The following is a 15,531-nucleotide window of genomic DNA, read 5'->3' on the forward strand; positions in this document are numbered from 1 at the left end:
TTTCCCATGCTATTTCTTATTTCTACCCAGACTGACTCTACGCCTTGCTCTCCAGTGCCTATATCATTCCTCACTATAGCACTGATCTCTTCCTTTACTAACAAAGCTACACCACCTCCTTTTCTTTCCTGCCTATACTTCCAAAACACTGAGTACCCGTGGATATTCAACTCCCAAACCTGTTCTCCCTGTAACCACGTCTCAGTAATCGCCACCAAATCATAACTATTTATCTCTATTTGCGCTGTTAACTCATTAGTTTTATTCTGAATGTTACATGCATTCAGACACAAAGCCTTTAAGCTTGCCCTATTGTCAATTTTCCCTACTCTTATATGATTCGTTGGTGCAATATGGCGTTCACACACTCTGTCCCTTCCTTTCACTTTTTGGTAACAATCAGCCTCATCACTAACCTGCACTCTTACCCTCTCCTTAAACTTTGATTTTTTATATTTCCATGCAACTGAACCCCCCCCCCTCCAATTATTTAGTTTAAAGCCCTAAAAAGGATTCACAAATAAAAATACTTTGCTAATTTCATATCATAAACTATTTAAAATAGTGGTGCAACTGAAGTGCTGGTATCTATTAATTTACATCTGCTTTTGTGATAATGTTATTCACATTTCCCTAGGGGAAGGTGATGGCATAGTGGCATTGTCACTGGGCTAGTAATCCAGAGGCCAGGGGAGCGCTTTGGGGGAATGGTAGAATTTGAATGAAAAAGTCTAATGACCATGAAACCATTGTCGATTGTTGTAAAAACCCATCTGGTTCACTAATATCCTTTAGGGAAGAAAATCTGCCATCCTCACCTGATCTAGCCTACATTTGACTCCAGACCCATATGCGGTTGACTCTTAAATGCCCTCTAAACTAGGTTAACTAGGGATGGGTAATAAATGCTGGCCACATCTCATGAACGAATGAAAAAAAGCTAATAAGTCTGACTTGCCATTTTATTCCGAATTATAAAGAAATCAGAACCTAAAGTGGACATCCCATGCTAACTCTGATGCACAGCCAAAAAGGTATAAGGATATATTGTTTCTTTCCATAAAGAACACTAGCTTACCTATGGACCATTAACACAATGGAAGTTGGGCTCATCTATGGAATCTGTATTTTACTGGGAACTTAAGGAAAATTGGGAGAATCGACAATAACACCTTGTTTGTTCCACATACTGCAAGCTTCAACAGCTTCACATTTTTAGGTCATTAGATTTAAACTAACTGAGAATCAGTTGATCCTATCTTTTTAGCACAAATAAAAATCAAATCTTGAAGAATTGGAAGTAAAACATGCAAAACTCGATTCTCCACTCCAAATATGAATACTAACCGACTAATTGAGATATAGAATGATTAGCTAAAAATTGATGGATGTTGCCTTCTGAAATACAGTGCTTATATTTCTGCACAAAAATCCTATCTTCTTCATAGCCAAATGCACTACTCTACATAGAAAACAGCAGGAGAATCTCACTTATTTGCAGAACTGTTGAAAAATTGTGATCTCTGCTAGTTGTTGGTAGTAAAATACATTTGCAGTCTAATGTACTAAAATGATATGGTAAGACGCTAGGTTGTGTCAGATTCCCATGTATTTTAAGCTTCCATCTGGTCATAGCACTGAGCAATGTTATGCAGCTTCACAAAAGAAAGGTAAAAATAAACCAGAAGGTAAATTATGAGGCGTACACTTATGGTTATGTTAGTGGGCTGGTTTAATAATCCAGTGAAAATGAGTTAAAATTCCACCTTGTAGTATGAAAATTGGAACCCGGCTTAAAAGAAAATCTGGAAATATAGAGGTGATTAGCAAAAATGACCATGAAACTGTTGGGATTGTCGTAAAATCCAAACTGCTTCATTCATGCTCTTAACAACAACTTACATTTATATAGTGCCTTTAACATCCCAAGGTGCTGCACAAGCCACGGGAGGAAATATTAAGACAGGCAAATTGGCCAAGAGGTAGATATAAGTTGCATTTTAAAGGAGGAGACAGTGATGGAAAGATGGGAGAGGCTTAGGGCTGAGACAGCTGAAGGCATGGCTGTCAATAGTGGATCGTTGAAAATTGGGAATGGACAAAAGGCCAGAATTGGAAGAGTGCAAAGATCTCAGAGGGTTTTAGGGCTCTAGGAACTTAAAGGGATAGAAAGGGGCAAGGCCAAGGAGGAATTTGAAAATATAAACGAGAGTTTTAAAAATCAAGACGTTGGCAAACTGGACGTCAATGTAGGCTTGACAACACAGGAGTGATTGGTGAAGGAACTTGACGTCGGTTATGATATGGGCCGCAGGAGAGTTTACAAAGGGTACAAGATGAGGGGGCCATCTGGGAGGACATTGGAATTGTGAAGTTTAGAGGTGGCAGAAGCATGCATGAGGATTCTAGCAGCAGATTCGCTGAACTAGCAACCAGGATGGGTGATGTTATGGAGGTGGAAGTAGGAGGTCTTGGCAATGTGGTAGATATAGTTCAGAAGCTCAAATCAGGGTCAAGTAAGATTGCAAGTTTACGAACAGTTTGATTCAGCAGTGGTCATGTAAAGGGATGGAGTCGGTGGCTAGGGAAGAAATGTTGCTGTTTTTAACCAGTGAGCTGTATGTGATTTTAAGTCACCAGCATGGTTGCCTCCTAATTGCCCTCTGAAGTGACCTAGCAAACCACTCAAATTGCATCAAACTACTACCAGAGGCTAATGAAGATGATCTACCACAGCCTTCTAATGCCAACTAGGAATTGGCAATAAATGCTGGCTTTGCCATTGAGGCCTGCATCCTGAAAATGAATTTTAAAAAAACTTGCATTATATTTTGCTCCTCCTACAAACCAGCAAGATTGTCAGAGGCCTCCGATTCAGTCAACTGGGGGTTTTACTCTTGCCTTTGAGTCAGAAGGTTGTATGTTTGGGCCCCAAGTCCAGAATCTGAGAACACGCTTTAGGCTCATATTTCCTGAGGTGTAATCTGTGTGTAAACTGTTAAAATACTTGCAACACAACTGTCACTACTTCTCAAAAGTAACTAATTGACTGCAAAGTAGTCAATTAGTAAGGATTGTGTAGAGGATGTGAAATGTGCTACATAAAAGCAAGTTTTTCCTTCCCTCTTAAATATCACTCCATGGTTCTAAAAACCCTAAGAGCAGAGAAAGGGAAGTACAAAATAGAGCAGGTAGAAAAGGACAACATAATAATGCCACAATTATTGTAGAACAGTAAGATTTTTCATTGGAAATTAAAAGGTACAGTGTTACAGGATTAATGTTCACAAATGGGAAGAATCTGACTGAATGCACATTATCAAAAATGCGCAAACCAAGCAATTTTTAAAGAGAAACACACCTGACAAGATGGGGGACATGAAAGAACAAGTGCTCAGTATAAATTCTCTTTCTGATGAATAACACCCTGAGACCCTGTCAAGGTTCACATAGAGAAAACGGACAGTTACATATAACCATTCAAAAATGATTACACCATGGGGTGTATGGTAATGATGCAGTTTCTCCCATCATTGGTCAAGAAGTAGATTTAAGTTGCATTTTAAAGGAGGAGACAGTGATGGAAAGACAGAGAGGATTAGGACCTAGAAAGCTGAAGGCATGGCTGTCAATAGTGGACTGGAGCATTTATACAAATGACATGCAGACTCCAGCAACACTGAAGAAATACTACAATAATGCAACACAAAGTAGACCAGCACTGCCTGTAAAATGTTGGAGGTTTGTTTTCTCTTCAACTTTCTTTAAACTGAGGAATATGGGCCACAATTCAGAGGCAGATTGTTAATACAATCTGCAAAAGTAGGATACTATAAACTGCAGCTGTGTTAGCGAGAAACATACATAATGAGTGCTGAAGGGGAGAAAAAGGAATCAATCTGCTATTTGTTTTTGGTGCAGACATTGTTGTATTTGGCTCAGTAAGTGACAATTCTACCAAATGCTATTCATATGTGTGACGCAACATATGGGAGGGAAATATGATAAAATGGTTTTACACTTTGCATCTATTGCCTCTTTTCACAGACCACCTGGAATTTGTATATTGCTATGTAAACATTGCCAATGAATTTGCTACATGACCTGCTGAGTGTTTCCAGCATTTCCTATTCTTATTTCGGATTTCAAATATCCGGAGTATTTTGCTTTGCCAATAAACATGTTTTATTGGCTTTTGGAGCTCATTTTCAAAAAAGAATATTTGAAACGCACAAGGATTTTTGTTTTGCATTCATTTTGTATCAGGTCAGCCAGCTATGGGAAATTCTAAATTTCTTTTTCTGCTGGGTATCTATTTCTTTCATGCTGTACTTCACCGGGGGGTGCCACATGCAGAATAAAGCTTTCTACTCTTCTCCAACAACTTGTCTTGAATCCTTATTATACTTAACCTACCACAATTGCCCTGTCTCTGCCAAGGAAGTATTGTATATCTCCTATGGAACTGTTGAAGCAAAAAGTCTTCACTATGGCACTCTGACATGTTAATGTAGTGCCACTGCAACCTTAATTTGCAATGTCAAGTCTGATGCAGCTTCAAATCTACACTGCTGAGTAGCGTGCTTCCGGAGGGGAGAAAGGGGACACACAAAAGCAACAGAGCAGGAGCAATTCTTATCCATCTTTACCTTTTGACTCAGAACAACTTTACATGGATCTAGTTGTCGGCCCAGAAGGCCAGCAAGAAAATAAATGGATTTCATAGAGTCGTGTCCCAGTATATTCTGAACTTCAAACTAATTTTTAGAGTTTTAAAACTGACCGCAAAAGGCTACAAAAAGTTCGCCCCCGAGGATCATCCGATTTCTCTTGTGGATTGAAACCAGTCCTCTGTCTCAAGAGGGAACAAAAGTGGAGATTCCAGATTGATGTTGACTCAATGCCATTTCCTAAAACTAATTCAAAAGGGTAATTTCAAATTGAATGGGTCATTCAAGTACAAAGACACTGACTGTCTCAAAATCTCAAGGTGTGAAAGCCACCACACAGGATGCATCATTGATCTAACCACCTCCTTTATTTGGAAAAGGGCTTTGGACTTGAAAATGGTCACATGATGAGTCAGCCATGCTTTCTGAAACAAAAAAAGAAATACCTGGAAAAACTCAGCAGGTCTGGCAGCATCGGCAGAGAAGAGCACAGTTGACGTTTCGAGTCCTCATGACCCTTCAACAGAACTAAGTATGCTGCCAGACCTGCTGAGTTTTTCCAGGTATTTCTTTTTTTTGTTTCGGATTTCCAGCATCCGCAGTTTTTTGTTTTTAGCCATGCTTTCTGTTTGCTTTTAAAATAACAGCAAGAAGCTGTTCTGCAGAGAGAGTCCCATCAGAAAGCCATCTAAGTAGCCAAGGTAATAAACAGCAATGCCTTGAAAGTAGGACGAGGACTCCCTCAAAACTGTTCCAACTTTGAGTTAATCTGAGAACCAACCTCCTAGACATTCAACTACAAGAAGCCTCTCAGCTTACTGAGAATCCTCCCGCTAACAAGGTCATCACTTCAACTAAAGTATAACTTATCCAGGAAACTACAGGCCTGCCACAAAACAGATTGAGATAATCATAAATTACAATTGCATTGTTTTACCTTCATCTTCATATTTGTGTGTGATAGGGTGTGAGAGGCGAGTGAGTGAGATGCTGTATCTTAAATGTCCGGGGAAAGTGTGTGACAATAAATAACCTGCGCATTTTTTTAAACTCACAAAGCTTGCTGCTGGGTCTATTTAAATTGGGACCATCACTCTGAGGGTAAGAAAGCCTACACCTTTTACATACAAACATATTGATCATGGGCAATAACAAAGAAACACAAATTCTGTCCATGACAATAGGAACAGGAGTAGGTCATGTAGCTCTTTGAGCCTGTTCTGCTATTCAATAAGATCATGGCTGATTTGCGACTTAACTGCACATACCTGCCTTTGCCCCATATCCCTTGATACTTCTGGCTAGTGCAGGAAAAATATATACAACTTCTGTTTCAACAGGATTGAATTTGTTTTCTCACATTCTTAGTTTCCTACCTGTGGGCTTTACTCCAAACAATGGCTTTGACAGCGTGGTCATGTGCAACAAAGGAATGGAAAGGATAGACCTTCAAAGTTCCATCTCCTTGTTGGACTCGTAACAATAATGATGATGTATTCAGATTCCAGAGAGCAACTGTACCTAATTTAAAGCAATTAAAAAAAACATTGTTTTATACATTCTAAGATATCAGAAGTGCAAATACTACAGATTATTTTTTTGTTATTCATTCATGGGATGTAGGCATCGCAGACTAGGCCAGCATTTATTGCCATCTCGAATTACCCTTGAGAAGATGGTGGTGAGCTGCCTTCTTGAACTACTGCAGTCCATGCGGTGTAGGTACACCCAGAGTGCTTTTAGGAAGGGAGCGCCAGGATTTTGACCCAGCGACATTGAAGGAACGGCGATATAGTTCCAAGTCAGGATGGTGCGTGACTTGGAGGAGAACTTGTAGGTGGTGTCCCCATGCAACTGCCCTCTTGTCCTTCAAAGTGGTAGAGGTCACGACTTTAGGAGATGCTGGTGAGTTGCTGCAGTGCATCTTGTAGATGGTACACACTGCTGCCACTGAGCGTTGATGGTGGAGGGAGTGAATATTTATTGTGGTGGATGGGGTGCCAATCAATGGGTTGCCTTGTCTTGGATGGTGTTGAGGTTCGAGTGTTGTTGGAGCTGCACTCATCCAAGCAAGTGGAGAGTATTCCATCCCACTCCTGACTTGTGCCTTGTAGATGCTGGACAGGCTTTGGGAGTCAGGTGAGTTATTCTCCCCAGACCTTCCAGCCTCTGACCTGCCCTTGTAGCCACAGTATTTATATGGCTGTTCCAGTTCAGTTCCTGGTTGATGGTAACCCTCCCCAGGATGTTCATACTACTCGGTGATGGTAATACCATTGAATGTCAAGGGTAGATGGTTAAATTCTCTCTCATTGGAGATGGTCATTGCCTGGCACTTGAGTGGCGCAAATGTTGCTTGCCACTTATTAGCCCAAGCCTGAATATTGTCCAGGTCTTGCTGCATATGGATACAGACTGCTTCAGTATCTGAGCAGTTGTGGTTGGTGCTGAACATTGTGCAACATCTGCAAACATCCGTACTTCGGAGATTATGGAGGAAGGGAAGTGCATTGATGAAACAGCTAAAGTTGGTTGAGCCTAGGACACTACGCTGAGGAGCTCCTGCAGTGATGTTCTGATGTTGAGATGATTGACCTCCAACAACCACAACCACTTTCCTTTGTGCCGGATGTGATTCCAACCAGTGGAGAGTTTCCCCGATTCCCACAGACTTCAGCTTTGCTAGGGCTCATTGATGCCACAGTCAAATGATGCCTTAATGTCAAGGGCAGTCATCTCACCTCGAGTTCAGTTCTTGTGTCCATGTTTGGACCAATGCTGTAATGAGATGAGAAGCTGAGTGGCCCTGGTGGAACCTAAACTGAGCATCAATAAGTAGGTTATTGCTGAGTAAGTGCCACTTGATAGCACTGTCAACGACAATTTCCATCACTTTGCTGATGATCGAGAATAGACTGATGGAGTGATAATTAGCCGGGCTGGATTTGTCCTGCTTTTTGTGGACAGTACATACTTGGGCAATTTTCCACATTACCAGATAGATGCCAGCATTGTAGCTGTACTGGAATAGCTTGGCTAAAGGCGCAGCTAGTTCTGGAACATAAATTTTCAGTACTATTGCTGGAATGTTGTCAGGGACCATAGCCTTTGCAATATCTAGTGCCTTCAGACGTTTCTTGATATAACATGAAGCGAATCGAATTGGCTGAAGGCTGGCATCTATGTTGCTGGGGACCTCCAGAGGAGGCTGAAATGGTTCATTCACTCGGCATTACTAGCTGAAGACGGTTGCAAGTGCTTCAGCTTTGTCTTTTGCACTGATGTACTCAGCACCCCCAACCAACTGGGGTGGGGATTTTTGTGCAGCCTCCTCCTCCAGTTAGTTGTTTAATTGTCCACCACCATTCACCATAATGTATATCAGTTATAGGTCATGCTGTTGAGTTGTTGGATGTTGGTAGTCTCAGGTTTGCGTTTGTGTTAATCCACAAAGCTAGTTACACAACAAGGTCAGGTCATTGTAAGAAAGGGACTGACAACATATCACCACATCAAGGGAAAGAATTGAGACAATGAAGCCCATTATGGATCCCAACTGTGCAGCATCAGGGTTGCTGTTTCTGGTGTTGACCTTGCTTCATCATGCTAAGTAAACACATTATCCTAATTTTATGGTGCACAATTACAAGCACGAAATACTGGGGCTGAAACGTAAGGTAGCAGCCTGTTAAGGTTGAGTAGGGGATAGCAAGAGGGAACAGGGAAGCACGGAAATTAAAAAATATATCTTATGTGCCCCTCCTAGGTTGCAGTGCTACTCAGGAATTCTGTATGTGCCATTGGGAGATCCCTAATTTTTTTTTCTTAGGGCATTAAGTAGTCTAGTGCAGAGTCCTTTGCACTCTCGCTGCTTTAGGCTGTGCTAGGACATCAGGCCTCTGTGTTCAATAACATAGGACACAGATGACCAATGCATGTCTGCACATTGGGCTCCCTGCATCTCATTATTGGTTCAAACAATCATTCTGGATCAAATCCACACAAGATCTAATGGCTGGTTATACAGAGACACTGGCAAGGATTTGAGAATGAGTTATCTGCTACCCAGCTGACCAAGAAGCTCATGCACAAAGGATTAAAAAGATTGGAGCAAATAGATGTTTTGAAATATGTTTAAGTAAAGAAGCAGGAAATGTTCTTCTTTCATTTAGACGGTGGTTCGCTTTGCATTATCTTGTTTGAGGATACTGCTGTACCAACATATTTTTAGTCGCAAAAGAAAGAAAAAAAATCAATAAATGATTATTGCCCAATTCATCAAGCTATATATAATAGTCTACTGCTCTTAATTCAAATGATCTGATAATGCACATTTTTATGCACTAACTATGCACTTTGTTGTGCTACTCACCTTGCTTAATTAAAATTATTGGGCAATCTTCACTTTTAGTGCAATAAATGACTGAATTATTGTTAAGTAGATTATATCAAAATCCCCATCTGCAAAGCTATTCTGAAGGCTGAGTGGGTAAATGAACTGCATGATATTGCACTGAAACGTCATGACCATGAACAGCCCAGAATTGGTCTCTGGTCTGCTAAATTAAATTTTTTTAAAAATTCCTAGAATGAGGGCATTGCTGGAAAGAATATTTATTATATCTCCCCCAAGTTGCCCTTATACAACTGAATGGCTTACTACACTACTTCTGAGAGCAGCTAAGTGTAGGACTGGAGACATTTATTGGTCTAACAACAACAATTTATATTTATATAGTGCCTGTTATGTAGTAAAACATCCCAAGGAGGCATTTTACAGGAGCATAATTAGACAAAAAGTTACACCAAGCCAAAGGATTAGTGGTCATAGAGATAGATTTTAAGGAGGACCTTAAAAGGAGAATGAAAACTGGAGTTGAAGGGGTTTAAGGAGGGAATTTCAGAGCTAAGAGCCCAGGCAGCTGAAGGCATGGCCACCAATGATGGGATGAATGCGATTCACAAGAGGCCAAAGTTGAAGGAACACAGAGGTTCTTGGGGCCTATGAGGCTGGACAAACGCTCAGACATTGGGAGGCATAAGGCCATAGATGGATTTTAACATAAGACTGAGAATTTTAAATTTGAGGCATTGGCAGGTCAGGAGCTAATGTAGGTCAGCTAGCACAAGAGCGCTTGGTGAGCTTGACTCAAGTGTGGGTAACAATATAATTTTGGATGAGCTCAAGTTTATAGAGGGAAACAGATCTGAGGCCAGCCAGGAGCACATTTAGCTACCCAAGTCTGGAAGTTACAAAAGTCTGGATGAAGATTTTCAGCAGCATAGGGACTGAGGCAGTGGTAGAGATTGGTAATGTTACGCAGGTGGAAGTAGGTGGTCTTAGTGATCGAGAGGGTAAGAGTTTGGGTTAAATAGGATTAGAAGATTTCAAACAGTCCAGTTCAGCCTGAGGCAATGGCCAGGGAGATGGTGAGAAACCAATGGCAAGGGAACAGGCTTTGTGATGAGGGTCGAAGTCAATAATTTTGATCTTCCTAATTGTTGGAAGTTATGATTCTACCAGGATTCGAAGTTAGACTAGAAGGCTGACAACATAAGTGATGAGAGGTGGTGGTGGGATAGAGCTGGTATTGTCACTGCACATGTGGAACCTAATGTCATGTCTTTAGGTGAGGTCTCAGGGGAAAATCGGTGGATTAAATAGAGGAGAGTGTCAAGAATAGATCCTTGGATAACTCCAGAGGTAATGATGCAGATCAAAATGGCAAGTTTCCATCTCTAAATGGACATTAGTGAATGAGTTGGGTTATTGAGTCAATCTGAAAATTTCATGGTCATTTTTCCTGATACCAGCTTCTAATTTCCAGAATTTTTTTGGCTGAATTTAAGTAATAGTGGAATTTGAACTCAAATTGTCTGGATTATCTGCCCAGTAATATAACCATGATAAAAGCAAAATACTGCAGATGCTGGAAACCTGAAACAAAAACAGGAAACACTGGAAAAACTCGGCAAGTCTGACAGCATCTGTGGAGAGAGAAACAGAGTTTATGTTTCGAGTCTGTATGACCCTTCTTCAGAGTTACTGGATCCTTTTAATTTCAGCTGGGTTGGTGACAAGGATGCTGTAATTGATTTCAGCATTGTTGGACTACAATGAAAGGAAGATAATTACACAGAAATATAGAACTGAAACTGGCCCAGTTTGTCTTGGTGTCCATCCTCCAGATGAGTAGGTCTGAAACAAAACGGCTGCCATTTCCACACTAATTGCTATCCATTAACCCACAATGGAAGTGTGTGAATGTTAAAGTGAAATCAAGATTGGGCTTGGCTATAGCATCCCTAAAGCTAAATAGCCATAAACATTCAGGTCTGAAGTCACACAGAAAGTATGGCCATTTTAGTTAATTGCATCTTTACCAATGGTATACATATCGTAGCTTGAGTTACTTCTCTCAGGAGGGGATGGGTAAGAGAATTAAAGAGAGAACTAACTTATTTTAAAAAGCATAATCACAGAATTTTCCAGCACAGGAGGCGACATTTTGGCTCATCGAGCCTGTGCCAGTTCTCCAAGTTACATACCCTGGTCTTTCTTCCCATCATTTGATAGGTTAAGTACAAGGTAAAAAAACAATTGAGGCAAGCACAATTGTCTTTACCAGAAATGATTAAGCTTGTGAGGAAGATCTCTAAAATCTTTGGGGCTCTGTCACAATAACATTTTCTGTATTGATACCTGCAGGCATAATTTTGATCTATAATTCCCAATAATTCACTTCATAATTGGCATTACTGCAGTGTTAATGACCTGACCATGTCCCTTCTTGAAGTCACACACCACTATAAATCTTATCACACGTTTAATTGCATCATGTCAGCTTTACCATACAAATCAGACAACAGAAAGGACAGGTAAAGTCATGTTTTAAACTAAGACAAATTGTTTATATATTTTAAAAGTCTTGGTGTTCAATAATTACTTACATACCTGTAAGCCTGTACCTTTTGCATTGCTTCTAATACCTATTCTACCTAATTTGTCAACCACTTTATGCACTGAAAGTAGAATTCCAACCAGGCTCTTACAGGTAGCTTAATTATGATATATACTTATAGCACAAACCTGAAGCGTTTCTTTGGAAATATTGTTTGCGCATTGCTAGTCTGCGTTTGATTAACTCTATTATAATAAAGCGTTTGTTCTCAAACATACCCATACAGGATTAGGTTGGATATCAAGTTGAAGTTTGGGTTGTGCAAGTAACTGGGCTGGGCCTATAAGACCAGGTTAATTTATAAAGAAAGAAAATTTCATAAAACATACAAACTGGGAGCAGTTAATTGGAAGAGTTGATCTTGGGTGCAGTGTGAAGTACTGACTCCTTGAATCTAGTCCAAGAATGGCGGAGATGCAGATATCTATAAATGGAGTTGGATATTTGCACAAGAAATTCCTCAGTGATTTTATGCAAAGGGGTACATGATAGTCCTCTCATTTCAGAATTACTAGCATTTCAAGCTTTCTCCTCAGGATAAACCCAAGTGTGTGGAGAAATTGTCATGGTTACTACATCTCAGAGAAACTCTTCTGCTACGATGGGTAAATTTTTTTATTTTTCTGGTGGAATGTGACTGGGGAAAATTGAAATTGGCAGAAAGAGTTTGCATAATTAACTCTAACATGATTAAGTAACAAAAGTAGAGGGTAACTTATATCTTAAAAGGAGAAAAACACAGATTTACTCAGTAAGAAAGAAGATTGACAGCTAGGCTCAACTGACAGGACATAAAAAAATGGGTCACCACATAGTCATATAAAAGAAACTCTATTATAAAGACATGCTCTCCCAATGAGCAGTCTTCAGACATTTCCCCCTTCAGGTTATGTTAGATTAATGACCATAATTCCTGATGGAAGAATATTATAGCGGGAGAGCAAGGTAATTAACTTGTTTGGACTTACTGTTCCAAATGTTAAACAGTGCTTTCACTTAAGTTTATGGCCATAAAAACTCATTTTGAGATCTTTTTTATTCAGTTGAGAATAAAAATGATTAAGACGGTACATTAATGAACCTAAAGGATCAGAGTTCTTATTCCTGTAAGTGAACTGACAACACAGAAAACTGGGTCTTCATAGGGCTGAATTCTCTGGTTGGCGAGTGGAGGTGGGGCCCACTCGCCAAAGTGTAAAATGATGCGGGGTGACATCGGGCGGGTGTCCCAACGTCACCGCGCATCATTTAGATTTTCAGTTCCGACTCGGCTGCACGTCCACCGAACTGTCAAAGGCCTATTAAGGCCCGTTAAAAACGAATTAAAACAGTTAAGTGAGCTGCCCATCCAACCTTAAGGTTGGCGGGGGGCAGGCGAAGAGCCCAGGCGGCCTTTGCATTTTTCATGAAACCTCATCCACGGGTGGGATGAGGTTTCATGGAGTGTTTTAAAATTCATTAAAAATTATTTTAAAAATTCATTGACATGTCCCAGTCATGTGACACTGGGGGCATGTTTTAAAAGTTTTTTTTCACCTTTATTTAAATTTTCAAATATCAAACTGATCTCCCTGAGGCACAGAGGTGCCTCAGGGGGATTTCTGCGCTCTTTCGCGGGGGGAAAATTTTTCCCATAAAGTATTTGCTTTATATCATAACGCTAGTCGATTAGCTGTGTGGAAAAGGTAATTGATTTTAAAAATACCCCTTTGCATTATAGTTTCAGTTGTGTAGACAATGAGAGGTGATGAGATTATTATTGCCTGCTTCAGTTTTGGAACATTTATATCAAGAACGTTTTATTGAAACAACTTCTTCTAAGGGGAAGAGTTCGGGTACACATGATAGTATATGGGGTTATTACCTCTACACGAAAAGCATAGCATTAAGCTTATATAATTACTTTGTACGGCGCAAACAGGTACAATGTTGTTCGATTTATTTTCATATTTGTTCATGGAATGTGGGCATTGCTGGCAATGCTAACATTTATTGTCCACCCCTAATGGTCCTAGAGAAGGTGGTGGTAAGCTGCCTTCTTGAACCACGCAGTCCAGGTGGTGTAGGTAGACACACAGTGCTGTTAGGGAGGGAATTTGATCCAGCAACAATGAAAGAACAACAATATAGTACCATGTCAGGATATTGTGAGGCTTGGAGAGGAACTTGCAGGTGATGGTGGTCCCACATATTTGCTGCTCTTCTTTATGTAGGAGGGAGAAGTCATAGCCTTGGTCAGGTGCTGCAGTGTATCTTGTAGATGGTACATACTGCTACCACTTTGCACCAGTGATGGAGGGGTTGAATTTTTAAGGTGGCGAATGGGGTACCAATTTAGCTGGCTGCTTTGTCTTGGATGTTGTCGAGCCTTTTGTATTCTCGGAGCTGCACTCATCCTGGCAAGTATAGAGTATTCCATCACACACATGCCTGACTTTGTAAATGGTGGACAATTTTGGCAAGTCAGGAAGAGTTATTTCCAAGCCTCTGACCTGTTTCTGTAGACACAGTATTTATGAAGAAGAAGGGGAGTCATATGGGCTCGAAACGTCATCTCTGTCTCTCCCTCCACAGATGCTGTGAGACCTGCTGAGTTTTTCCAGCATTTTTTGTTTTTGTTACAGTATTTATGATGTTGGTTCAGTTCAGTTTCTGGTCAATGGTAACCCCCTGGACGTTAATAGTGGAAGATTCAGTGCTGGTAATGCCGTTGAGTGTTGAGAGTTGGTTAGATTCTTTCTTGCTGGAAATAGTCATTGCCTGGCACTTGTAGGGAACGAATCGTATTTGCCACTTATCAGCCCAAACATGAACGCTGCCCAGATCTTGCTGCACGCGGGCACAGACTGCATCAGTGTCTGAGGAGTTATATGAACATACAAACAAGGAGCAGGAGTAGGCCATTCAGCCCCTCGAGCCTGCTCTGCCATTTAATAAGATCATGACTGATCTGATAGTAGCCTGAAATCTGCATTCCACCTACCGCCGATAACCTATCACCCCTTTGCTTGCAAGAATCTATCTAGCTCTACCTCAAAAATATTCAAGACTCTGCTCCCAGCATCTTTTTAGGAAGAGTTCCAAAGACTCACAGCCCTATGAGTGAAAAAGTTTTGCTGCATCTCGGTTTTAAATGGGCGACCCCTTATTTTTAAACAGTAACTCCTAATTCTAGATTCTCCGACAAGAGGGAACATCCTCTCCACACCCACTTTGTCAAAACCCCTCAGGATCTTATATGTTTCAATTAAGTCGCCCATTACTCTTCTAAATTCCAGTGGATACAAGCCTAGTCTGTCCAACCTTTCCTCATCAGACAATCCACCCATTCCAGCTATTAGTCTGGTAAACCTTTTCTAAACTGCTTCCAATGCATTTACATCCTTGCGAATGGTATTGAACACAATGTTGGAGGGAAGAGTCATAGAGTTTTACAGCACGGAAAGAGGCCTTTTGGCCCATCGTGTCTGTGCCGGAATACAAAGAGAATGAGGGCATTGATGAAACAACTAGAGATGTTTGGATCTAGGACAATGCCCTGAAGAACTCCTGCAGCGATGTCCTAGGGCTGAGATGATTGGCCTCCAACAATCACAACCATCTTCCCTTGTGCTAGGTAGGACTCCAACAACTGGAGAGTTTTCACCTGGATTCCCACTGATTCAATTTTACTAGGGCTCTTGATGCTACACTTGGTTAAATGTTGCCTTGATGTAAAGGGCAGTCATTCTCACCTCACTTCTGGAATTCTGCTCTTTTGCCCATGTTTGGACCACAGCTGCAATGAGGTCTGGAGCAGGGTGGCCCAGCGGCACCCAAACTGAGCACCAATGCTCAGTAAGTATCACTTCATAGCACTGTTGCAATCCCTTATATCACTTTGCTAATGATCAAGAGTA

General features: G+C 40.8%; 1 protein-coding gene across 2 annotated transcripts in view; it reads right to left on the minus strand.

The window, feature by feature from the left end:
* The window catches only part of gtf3c2 (general transcription factor IIIC, polypeptide 2, beta), a 128,869-nt gene that overhangs the window by 40,629 nt on the left and 72,709 nt on the right, over positions 1-15,531 (minus strand). For both annotated transcript variants that reach the window (XM_078541440.1, XM_078541439.1), the window contains exon 12: positions 6,047-6,191. In XM_078541440.1, the coding sequence (XP_078397566.1) occupies positions 6,047-6,191 (145 nt within the window). The remainder of the gene's footprint in view (positions 1-6,046; positions 6,192-15,531) is intronic.

Source organism: Cetorhinus maximus, chromosome 5 (assembly GCF_964194155.1).
Source record: "Cetorhinus maximus chromosome 5, sCetMax3.hap1.1, whole genome shotgun sequence".
In the NCBI taxonomy this organism is placed as follows: Eukaryota; Metazoa; Chordata; class Chondrichthyes; order Lamniformes; family Cetorhinidae; genus Cetorhinus; species Cetorhinus maximus.